Source organism: Rhynchophorus ferrugineus, unplaced genomic scaffold, assembly GCF_030347505.1.
Source record: "Rhynchophorus ferrugineus isolate W39M unplaced genomic scaffold, kcgeb_rfMv2 rfM11, whole genome shotgun sequence".
Lineage (NCBI taxonomy): Eukaryota > Metazoa > Arthropoda > Insecta > Coleoptera > Curculionidae > Rhynchophorus > Rhynchophorus ferrugineus.
This window is the reverse complement of record NW_027472590.1, coordinates 6,286,832-6,299,701: the sequence shown is the minus strand read 5'-3', so window position 1 is coordinate 6,299,701 and position 12,870 is coordinate 6,286,832. Positions and strand designations below refer to the sequence as shown.

At 33.6% G+C, this 12,870-nt stretch overlaps 1 protein-coding gene across 3 annotated transcripts in view; it reads left to right on the top strand.

Annotated features, from left to right (window-relative positions):
• Positions 1-12,870, top strand: part of LOC143204719 (neurobeachin) — a 520,160-nt gene that overhangs the window by 503,357 nt on the left and 3,933 nt on the right. For 2 of the 3 annotated variants that reach the window (XM_076417458.1, XM_076417457.1), the window contains 5 exons: positions 1,832-1,949; positions 2,006-2,224; positions 9,648-9,901; positions 9,963-10,493; positions 10,550-10,808. In XM_076417458.1, coding sequence (XP_076273573.1) covers positions 1,832-1,949; positions 2,006-2,224; positions 9,648-9,901; positions 9,963-10,493; positions 10,550-10,808 — 1,381 coding nt within the window. Of the gene's footprint in view, positions 1-1,831; positions 1,950-2,005; positions 2,225-9,647; positions 9,902-9,962; positions 10,494-10,549; positions 10,821-12,870 lie in introns of all 3 variants that reach the window. The other variant, XM_076417456.1, reaches the window with a different exon arrangement.

Sequence of the window (12,870 nt, the reverse complement as noted above, 5' to 3'; positions counted from 1 at the left end):
GTCATTGTGCAGCTCTTCGTTGGTTACGTAGCCACAAGTATTGGTAATTAATCGTAGAACTTTGTTTTTGGTACGTTGGATTACTACTTGGTTTAATGCTTTAGTACAATCCCATGTTTGTTCCCCATAGGTACTTGGCTTTATGATTGACTGATAAACTAATCTCTTTGATTTTAGGTCATGGTAAGAGTATCTTCCGACTAACCAGTACAGTTGCTTGACTTTGAGTGTACTCTGCTCTGCTTTTTTCTGACATAATGTTTTGAGTTTAACCTACTATCGAGATATATTCCGAGGTACTTGACTGATTTTACATGAGGAATAAGGCATCCGTCAAGTGATATAATTAGGTTTTTGTCATTTCGCCACAACGCAAGATTAAGATGTACAGATTTGGAGCTACTAAGCTGTATTTTTCGTGTTTCTGGTCCTTATGTAGATCTTGTTGACCGTTACTTGTAGTTTTCCTACAGCCTTAAACAGATATACATCTTTTGCCATGAGAACTGTGTCATCGGCAAATGTTCCAAGTACTGTTTCTTTTGTTGTTGGGAAGACACTGTGGAACGTCAGTCGAAATAGGTTTAAGTGTTAAGAATGCGCCTTCATGCGAGACTAATTTTTTTTTCGAAGAGATATGATTCCTGCAGGAGATAGTAACTCTGCGGTATCAGTTTGCTCATTTTGTATATTAATCCCAAATGCTATACCCGGTCAAAAGCATCTCACAAGCTTTCGAGTAATATTGCAGAGCAGTATTAATAGTCTTTTCTTCGAATGCTTTTTTTACAACCTCTGTTACTGTGTGATTAGGTCCAGATGGGAACATCTTCCAACTCACCAGCACAGTTTTTTGATTTTGAATTTGATCTGCTCTGGTTTTTGTCTAACGTGAACCATACGAACTTATATAAAGTGTATACCTTTAATGTAAACTATAATTATAAGTTATTATAATTTTATAATTGAAGAATACATATATTGATATATTTTCTCGTACTCGACTTTCTTGTGAATTATAATCCAAGTACAAATAAAATATTGTAATAAATTAATTTATAATTAAGATTGTACTAAGCGTATCTAATAAAGATATTATTAAAAAAAACAATTTTATTTGGCCTAACAGAAAATACTTCAGTATTTACCAGACATTATTCCGATTAAAATCTCTTCTAGTGTATGAGAAAACAATTCAAAAGATTAAAAAAAAACAAGGAAAACAGCATATCTCAGAGTAGGTGTGAACAAGTTCATCGTAGATTTCACAGTGAGCTCTTCAAACTACCTTCGTCTTTCATTATTCTAACTACCGACATGTTGCAGCTTAGTTATTCCCTTCCAGCAGAGGCAACTAGGACATCGTTTACATTTTAATTTATTTCTTTTACTGTTTCAGTTTTGTCATTACTTTTATCCTTTTATACCATGCTTTTTAACCTGTAAATGAATTGATATATTATATTTCGAATATTTGTTTTCATTTGATATGTGTGCTATAGGCTCTTTGTTTTTGTTTTCCTAAAGTTTTCCTAAAGATTCAAACCTATTAGGGTCATTACAGAATATTAATCAATAAACCAAAATTCGTGCACAATAGTGCTTAAAAGTTACAAAAAATATCAAAGCTTGTTTGTACATTATATATATATAGACATTTTCAGCTATATATCATTCAATATCTCATAAAGTAGACGACACTCATTATCTAACACTTGTGACACTGTGTTGTATTTAGACTGTTGGCAGTCTTAGATCAGTCTGCATTAGTATGTATCTAAATTACTAAGTGCTTTCGCTGCAATATAAATAATATTATCCTTTTTTTCAGGTATTGAAATACTGCGACCATTTACATGGAAAGTGGTACTTCTCCGAAGTTAGAGCTATCTTCTCCCGAAGATATCTGCTCCAAAATAGTGCTATTGAAATTTTCCTGGCTAGTCGAAGTAAGCAGTCGTCCTTAATCAGTAGAATCCTTCGATAATTCCCGCTACTTTTTCAGCATCGATCATGTTTGCTTTTCCGGATCAAAATACCGTCAAGAAGGTGATCAAGGCCCTGCCCCGAGTGGGTGTCGGCATCAAATACGGCATCCCCCAGACCAGGAAGGCCAGCATGATGTCCCCCAGACAACTGATGAGAAATTCGAACATGACGCAGAAGTGGCAGCGCCGAGAGGTCTCCAATTTCGAATATTTGATGTTCCTAAACACCATAGCAGGTACGTACGTAACCATTCGTCGACATTGTCAGGAAATTAATTGTGCCGTTAACGGTTACCGGAGGATGCCAACGCGAAACATGGAGATTAAGACCAAAGACTTTAATCCGCTGTCTCATCAAGCGATTACCGCGGTTAATAACAAGTATGTCGGCGAGCGCGTGCGACCATATGTGTTTCGCTCTCGCCACCCGAATTTATGGACAATTATTTTCGACGACGTGTTATATTTAGAAGGCTCTACTATTATTTAGTGTTATTGCCGGTAGTCGAAAAGGGATTTCGGCCGGGTTTATGATGAGGTCGATTTTATTTATTGATTTTTTCTCTCTCGTAATTTGGTTGTACATGACACATTTTATCACTTTCTATTTATGGAAGGAAGACAACTGAATAGAAAGAATTGTTAGATTAACATCATTTAATAATGGTTACTTTACGTCATTGTCATCATCATGTATTCATTGTCATTTCTTTTTTTATATAAATTAACAAACATTCTTTATGGCTGGTACAGTACAATGGCTGTTTTATTTGAAGAACTATGTATAGGCACGTGTGGTTTGATTCGCTTCAATCTTTTGATTTCCTGCTCATAACGTAAATAAATTTTTTCATATTTTAAGGCGAAATCTTGAATAGTTTCGTATATCCAGTTGATTTGCAGGTTGTCTTCTAATTCTTTGTCGGTTTACATAGCGATAAGCATTGGTAATTAATTGTAGAATTGTGTTTTGGTAACGTTGGGTTGGTAATTGGTTTAATATATTAATACAACCTCATATTTACACTCCGTAAGTACAAATAGGCTATATAATCAACTGATAAACCAATGTCGTTGATCTTAGATCATGTTGGGAGTATCTTCCGACTAACCAGTGCAATTCCTTGATTTTGAATGTGATCTGTCCTGATCTGAATTTAACGTGACGTTTCCAACTACTTGATTTGTTTGCTACTTGTTTCAATCTACTTAAGGAATAGGGCACCCCTCAAGTGATATTATTAGATCGATTATAGTTATTAATTTTTTCTCTTTCATAATTTGGTTGTACATAACACATTTTATCACTTTCTATTTGTGGAAGGAAGACAACTGAATAGAAAAAATTGTTAGATTAACATCATTTAATAATGGTTACTTTACGTCATTGTTATCATCATTTATTCATTGTCATTTCTTTTTTTATATGAATTAACAAACATTCTTAATTTAGAATTAATTTTGCATTTTTACAAACGGAATTTTGCAATATACTCGACATCATCTGTGACATACAATGGCTGTTTTATTGGAAGAACTATGTATAAGCACGTGTGGTTTGATTCGCTTCAATCTTTCGATTTCTTGCTCATAACGCAAATACATTTTTTCATGATTTAAGGCGAACTCTTGAATAGTTTCGTATAGTTCCAGTTGATTTGCAGGTTGTCTTCTAATTCTTTGTCGGTTACATAGCGATAAGCATTGGTATTTAATTGTAGAATTTTGTTTTGGCAACGTTGTGTTGGTAATTGGTCTAATATATTAATACAATCCCATATTTGCACTCTGTAAGTACAAGTAGGCTATATAATCAACTGATAAACCAATGTCTTTGATCTTAGATCAAGTTGGGAGTATCTTCCGACTAACCAGTGCAGTTCCTTGATTTTGAATGTGATCTGTTCTGATCTTAATTTAACGTGATGTTTCCAACTACTTGATTTGTTTGCTACTTGTTTCAATCTACTTAAGAAATAGGGCACCCCTTAAGTGATATTATTAGGTCGATTATATTTATTGATTTTTTCTCTCTCATAATTTTGTTGTACATGATACATTTTATCACACTGATTTTTATACTGAATATAAAGAATTATTAGCTTAGTGTCACGTAATAACAGTTAGTTTGGATCATTTTTAACATTAATTATTTATAATTTTACAGCTATTTGTTGCTAATTCTTTGTTATTTTTAAATTGAGAAACTCTGCTAATTATTTGAGAGGGCTATATTAGTAACAAATCTAACAAAATAATAGAACATGAAATGAAATAGTAGATTGCAATAATAATTAATATAATTTATATACAGTTAGATAAATTTTGTCGTTCGATCGTAGAAACAAGATTTTTATCGTTTTTATCTTCCGAAGCTGCTAATAACTTTTTTTCAATTAATTTTTTCATTCAACTGGAAATATATTTGGCGAATGAAATTTCAGTGATTTTTTTTATTGTTTTTTGAACGATAAGATTACTATCGTAGGGGATAAATTCGCTTTCTTGTCTTATCTTAACGAAATGTTAATTTTTATTCTGTAAATCATGTGATGCGAAAGATCCTTTTAAATCATTCCAGAAGTTGAATTCGAAGGTGTGATCTAAAGGCACAGTAAGCATGTATCTTTAGTTGTTTTAATTGTTTGCACATGAACGTGAGATTTAAAGTTGTACGTCTTTATGTTTCTGAGCTGAACAGTGATTTTGTATTTGATTGACATGGATATTCATCCAATAACAATTCCTATTCTTTATATTTACATTGTTGTGCCAATCCGAAATGGTCTTGGTCTTTCAGGTCACATTCGCATTTATTTGAGTGTAAAATCCTTTTTACCATAAGTCAGCGCTAAGCTGCAAAGGAAATGGCACCAATATTTATATAGCTTGGATACTTGTTTATTGCAAAAATGTGATATTCAGTTGGTTCTCTCATTCACATCACTGGTCAGTTTAATGCGAATTAATATCTCGACATCTCAATGATGAAGTTCTTACTACTACTAACCAAATACTGCCCATATTCCAAGATAATAATTCGTCCCTTCACACAGCCAAAAAGGATCAGGCTTTTTTTTTGGTTTGGGGGGCATCTGACTGTCATCCACCATCTTCCCTGTCGTATTATTGACAGACCTTAACATAATTAAACCGTTATGGGACCTATTGGAGCAGAAAGTGAATAGTAATTTCCCATCTCCAATATTATCTAAGCAATTGGTGCAATAAAGGGACAACATTCTCTTGGATGTATTCTCTATTCAGACACTCTACAAACCTATTCCACGATGAGCTGCAGCTATTTTAGAAGAAAATAGTGATTCAACATTTTATCAATAAATATATATTGTGTGTATATCAGGTGTTCATATTATTTTGTCCATCCTCTGTACATTTATATATTATCACATGTATCCAATATTTTTAAAATTATAACAGATGCTGGAACACAAAAATTATATGAAACGACCAACCATTAATTATTCTTAATAAAATACGATGATAAAAAGCGTTCATCACCACGACAGCTGCTAATTTCGACGCAGACAGGCCGCGAACTCTTCGGATTTATCACCGACGGAGCGTTCCAGATCCGTTTCCTCCTTACCGAGAAAATTCGACGCTCGGCGCGTTTCAATTTCAACTTAATTGGACGGGACCAGTGTATTTCCGCACGACTTTGGTCTCAGAACTCGCGGTTGTTGTTTTTTTTTCTTAGGCGGTGGATGATGCGTCGCGACACGCGGCTTTTAATTAAGAACGGCCCGTGCTCCCTGGAAACGCTCACCAACTTTGACGTCTTCATCATTGCTCAAAGGAAATCGGATACGGGCTGACGACGGTGATTTAATTGAGAAAATTGTTCTGATAAAAGAGCCTGTAACCTATATAAATGAAAATGCAGCTGCTCTTTTGTACCAAATCAAATTTTTACACAATTTTCAGACGGTATCATACATTATTACAATTATTTTCACAAAATAACAATGCTAATAATTATCAATTGAAAAATCCCCGCCCTACCATAGTAAAACACATTTTTTTATCCAAATTAGTTTTTTTTATTCAACCTAATTCCCTTTAAGGGTGATACATTGATTACAGCGACTCTCCAACTTTTCGATACCATTTTTGTAGTACAATTTGTCCTTTGCTTCAAAATAGGCCTCAGTTTCTGCGATCGCCTCTTCATTCATTGATAATTTCTTCCCAGCGAGCATTCTTTTGAGATCTGAGAACAGGAAATAGTCGTTCGGGCCAGATCTGGAGAATACGGTGGATGAGGAAGCAATTAGAAGCCCATTTCATGGATTTTTGCCATCGTTTTCACTGACTTGTGACACGGTTCATTGTCGTGGTGAAGCAGCACTTTCTTTTTCTTCAAATGGGGCCGTTTTTCGATGATTTCGTACTTCAAACGGTCCGGTAACGCTATGTAATGGTCGCCGTTGATGGTCCTTCCTTTTTCAAGGTAACCGATGAAAATTATTCCAAGCGCATCCCAAAATACACCCAATATGCGTTCGCCGTCTTCGGTGCTCATTTCACCACGTCTAAACTTAGCATACCAATCCTTGATGGTTGATTTTCCTGAGGCAGTATCCGAAAACTCGGCATCAAGCCAAGGTTTTGCTTCAACTGTATTTTTGCTTTCAAAACGCAATATTTTATCAACACGCGAAATTCAACAAAAGTTGCTTCACTCAAAATGCTATAATTCACAAACTAATGATCCGAGAGCTATCAAATTCATACACACATCTTTTGAGGGTTAGGGCTAACTAACAAACATATGGATTTAATTCTAGTAGCGCCATATATGTGTCAGGCCGGGCACTTTTCAATTGACCTGTTAATTTGTGGAGCTTTTTGTATGCCTTAATTTTCTTATTTTCTTCATTGATTGAGCTATATTTATTCTTTAACCTTAACAGATATTTTAAAGCTTTTTCATTATCTTTTACAGTTTGTCTGAAATATAAATAGTTGTATACATTGATGTTTTGAACGATTCAAAGTACATTCACCAGATAACTTAGAACTAAACTCTTATAGTAATATTTGCTATAATATTGATGCTATTTTTGTTATTGTTGAAGTATATCTGGATTTAAGCATAAGATATCTGTACATGCTTTTAACATATGCTTCTGAATCATCAATTAGTTTTGAAATAAAAAAGTTTCGAATATCGTAATTTTTCTTTGTTGTTTTCCTATTTTATGAATTTAAACCACTTCATATAACTTGAAATTAAGTAAAAAAAACAACTCTTTCGCCAAAAGATCATTAATTATAGTATTCTGAAATTGATAAGCTTCAAATTATTGCTACATGCTATGTTTAGGAAATCTTTGACAAAACTATCTAAAAAGAATGTGTTAATTTACGATACAACAACATTAAATTCTAGAAAACTAAGGTACAATTAAGATTTTATCTAAAATAAAAAGTTTACATGTTCTTTAAAGTTTTTTCCGATTAGATGAATTTCGATTTTTCATTCGAAATGTGTTTTTTTTCTGCAGTTTGATTCAGAACACCCGGTGAAAATCATGGTCGATATCTTGCAGCCGACGACAGTTATTCTTATTTTATAAAATCCGAAAATAATCCCCAGGCTTTCCCCGGATCCCCCGTTTTTCCCTTTTGGCTCGGTCGCCGGAGGGTTAACTAATCCTGGAACGGTGCGCCCGTGACTTAGATGGCGCCTAATTCGTACTGACGTCCCCATCCGGCGTCCTTGAGCGGGTTCTACCGTTGGAAGGCGTCCCGACGTCAGAGCAGGGGGATATTCGTTTTTTTTTTCGGAAGCCTACTATAACGAACGACAGGCCAGAAAAATATTTTCTTACCAGGTTTATAGACGTTGCTACTAAAATGGCACATTCTAAGGGTGCTACGCATTAGCTTAATTGTAAGAGTTCATCTTCCCTAATGTATGGTAAAGGCATCATGACCATGGAATGATTAGAAAACATGTTATTATGATATATTTTAGTTTCAAGCGCGGTAAAATTTTTATGGAATCACATATCAGAGTATACAGACATTTTAGCGATGGTTGTGAAGAGGGAAATGATGACCAATATTTTGTTCAACCGAAATGAATAGCAATCAAACAAATGAATTTAACCGAATAGTCTTATCTTCGAAAGGACGATTCCAAAGTAACTTAGTTGTTCCTAAAGCTCAACAACTAGGATGAGTAATCAAGTATCGGTCAAAATCTTTATTACAATTATTACAAATTGAACTTACTAATTATTAACAACCGATATAATTTATTATATAAATAAATCATGATATAACATAACGAATATATCTATATCTCTTTTCGTTTGGACTTGGATAGTAGGCGTGTGTGCCTTGAGCTTTTTTTATGTCATTTATCTAAAGCGAAACCGAAACATGCCGTATTTATAATGGCGGGCCACGGCAAGACATAACTCAAACTAATTATCCAATTAATTATAACTTAAGTTGGTTAACATCCGATGCTTTTAGATCTTAATTATTTACCGCCCGATTGAGTCGCGTTAGCTTTTGTGTTTCAATAACCTGAACGGCCTAAATAATGGTCCTACGAGCCCATCGAATAGAACATTGTTCTACAATTGAAGAGATTTTATTTTGGTGATTGATTTCTTGTACTCTGTGGTTCTGTAAATGTGTAAATATGTTCTAGACTTTTCTAGACATAGTTAGTTTTTTACTAAATTAACATATTTGTTTCAAAGAATGAAATTTGTTAGAAAATGTTCCTTCGAGCAATTCGAACTCTACATTTTCATTATTCTTTTAGCACTTTTTCTATAGTGTGTAATTTATGTGTTTTAAAGGTTAAGATTTAGATCATTATTAAAAAAATAAACGAATTTTATTAGAAAATGTTCCTTCGAGCATTTCCAACTCTACATTGTTTTACAGTTTTGGATCCTTTTTTCACGATTGTTTTAGTTAGAACTTTTCCTGTACTTTATAGTACCAATAAAGATTTTAAATCATTATATAAAAAAAATTGATTTACTAAACAAAATGTTGGTTCATTTTATAAAAATATGTTTCATTAAACGAAATATATTAGAAAATGTTCCTCAGATAATCTCAAACTCAACATTACTTTATAAGGAACACCTATTTTGATTATTGTTTTAACTGCAAAGGTTTTTAATTATTAATTTTTTTAAGATGTTGGTTTTAATAAATGAAATTTATTAGAAAATATTCCTAAGAGCATTTCAACGAACACTTTTACAAGTAAACATTTTTTTCATGATTGTTTAGTACGGTTGTTTAGTTGCGTATTGACTATCCTAGAGCTGTCTATATTTTAAGACAAGCTTTCACATAAATTCAAAATATATTTTATAAATTAACAAGGTTTGTATTCATAAAATGTATGTAGTATTTAGCAGATTGTTTTAGTGTTTATTCTAGTCCCTTTTAAGATGAAATTACTCCAAAAATATGTTAGTTTTGTGGATGTATCTTGGGAAAACTGAAAACGAAGATAATGAGAAACATTTTCTTCAACAGGAACCCTCGAATGATTCTCAGAGTTGATTTAAATCATTCCAAGTTTTAAGACACGTGATTTTTTTTATAAACAACATGTTTGTTTCATTCAATATTGACTTGAACCTTCTTTCATAGGACGAACATACAACGACCTTAACCAGTATCCCGTGTTCCCCTGGGTTCTGACCAATTTTGAATCCAAGGATTTAGATTTGAGCCAGCCCAGCAACTACAGGGACCTGTCTAAACCTATTGGCGCCCTGAATCCAAGTCGTAGAGCTTATTTCGAGGACAGATACTCCACATGGGAGCACGAGAGCATTCCTCCTTTCCATTACGGTACCCACTACTCTACCTCTGCGTACGTCTATAATTGGTTGATACGTTTGGTAAGATTTCAGGCTTTGATATTTTTAATAGTTTATTTTTTTGATGTTTTTTCTTTCACAGGAACCATTCACCACTATGTTCCTGGCTTTGCAAGGCGGCAAGTTCGACTACCCCAACAGGATATTCTCCTCGATAGCCCTCTCTTGGAAGAACTGCCAACGGGACACCTCTGACGTTAAGGAACTCATACCGGAGTTCTATTTCCTCCCCGAGATGTTCGTCAATTCCAGCCGGTACCGGCTCGGTACCAACGAGGATGGTAAGCTGATAAACGACGTGGAACTACCACCGTGGGCCAATACGCCCGAGGAATTCGTGAGAATCAATCGAATGGCGTTGGAGTCGGAGTTCGTGTCGTGTCAATTACATCAATGGATCGACTTGATATTCGGGTACAAGCAGAAGGGACCTGAGGCTGTCCGGGCCACCAACTGTTTCTATTATTTAACGTACGAGGGAAGCGTCGACTTGGAGTCCATACAGGACAAGGTCATGAAGGAAGCTGTTGAGAATCAGATCAGGAACTATGGACAGACACCGTCACAGCTTCTGATGGAGCCCCATCCTCCCAGGAGCTCGGCAATGCACTTGGTACGACCTGGTGTCTCTATGATGATGATTCATTTTAACGTTTTGGTTGTTTTCAGTCACCCATGATGTTCTCGAGCATTCCCGATGACGTCTGCATGACGATGAAGTTCCTCTCCAACAGTCCGATAGTGCATATATCGGCCAATACGTATCCGCAGTTGCCGAACCCTTCGGTGGTGACGGTATCAATGCATCAACAGTTCGCGGTGAACAGATGGAACTCGGCTTATGCCGCGGTGGCTCAGTCCCCGAGCTATGCGGACACCCCCAAAGACCAGGCGGCCAACTTGCCCCTGTCCATGGATCCAGTTCTGTGTAAGTTAGAATGTAAGCTATGACCACTTTCCTATCTCTATATTTCGTAGGTACGTAGTTTGGTTTGCGCTACATTCTGTTGCTTGTAATTACTAATTTTCATTTTCCGTTTCAATTAACATCAAATACACTACCCTTCAAAAGTTCGGTTTGCTACTGAAATCATTATAAAACCTTAGGCAGCATATTTGTTTGAATAAAGGAAGTATATTAGAAAATGTTCCTACGAGTTTTCTGAACTTGACATTGCAGGAACATTTACAGGAGAACACGTACAAAAGGTTTTTAATTATTAATTTTTTAAAATACTTGTCTGAATAAACGAGATTTATTAGAAAATGTTCCTACGAGCATTTTCAACTCATCATCTTACTTTATAGAATATTTACTTAAATACTTTTTTTTAAGTATATTTTCTCTACATCATGATACAATTGTAAAAGTTCTTGATTATAAACTGTTCTGAATAACTGTTTGAATAAACGAAATTTATTAGAAAATGTTCCTTGGGACAATTCTAACTCAACATTGCTTAAGAAGAGAACATTTTTTTGATGATTGTTTTAATACTTTTTCTATACTTTATAGTACTATACATCAAATCATTATCAAGCCTAGACAACATATTTGTTTGAATAAACGAAATATATTAGAAAATGTTCCTACGAGCATTTTCAACTCATCATCTTACTTTATACAATATTTATATAAATATTTTTTTTAAGTATATTTTCTCTACATCATGATACAATTGTAAAAGTTCTTGATTATAAACTGTTTTGAAAAACTGTTTGAATAAACGAAATTTATTAGAAAATGTTCCTTGGGACAATTCTAACTCAACATTGCTTACATTGAGAACATTTTTTTGATGATTGTTTTAATACTTTTTCTATACTTTATAGTACTATACATCAAATCATTATCAAGCCTAGACAACATATTTGTTTGAATAAACGAAATATATTAGAAAAAGTTCCTACGAGTAGTCTGAACTTGACATTGCAGGAACATTTACAGGAGAACACTTTTCTGATTCTTGTTTAAACACTTTACCTATACTTCAAGGTACAACCGTACAAAAGGTTTTTAATTATTAATTTTTTTAAATATTTATCTGAATAAACGAGATTTATTAGAAAATGTTCCCACGAGCATTTTCAACTCATCATCTTACTTTATAGAATATTTACTTAAATACTTTTTTAAGTATATTTTCTCTACATCATGATACAATTGTAAAAGTTCTTGATTATAAACTGTTTTGAATAACTGTTTGAATAAACGAAATTTATTAGAAAATGTTCCTTGGGACAATTCTAACTCAACATTGCTTAAGATGAGAACATTTTTTTGATGATTGTTTTAATACTTTTTCTATACTTTATAGTACTATACATCAAATCATTATCAAGCCTAGACAACATATTTGTTTGAATAAACGGAATATATTAGAAAATGTCCCTACGAGCATTTTCAACTCATCATCTTACTTTATAGAATATTTATTTAAATACTTTTTGTTAAGTATACGTTCTCTACATCATGATACAATTGTAAAAGTTCTTGATTATACATTTTTTTGAATAACTGAATAAACGAAATTTATTAGAAAATGTTCCTTGGGACAATTCTAACTCAACATTGCTTAAGAGAACATTTTTTTGATGATTGTTTTAATACTTTTTCTATACTTTATAGTACTATACATCAAATAATTATCAAGCCTAGACAACATATTTGTTTGGATAAACGAAATATATTAGAAAATGTTCCTACGAGCATTTTGAACTCGCTGTTGTTTTACAAGGGAACACTTTTCACAGTTGTTTTGGTACTTTTTCTATACTTTATTGTACTGTTGTGTGCTATAAAAAAATAATACATTTTTGTTATATTTTGCTCGTTATATTTCAGTATTTCCACAATTGTGCTGAACTATTATCAAAACTATTGTCAAATACATTCAGATCTAGCAATTGTGACATCCATTTCATTATTTGCAGGATTTATTTTCATTTTTGGTCTAGTCATCGTCTTGTTGAACACAAAACTTGAATTA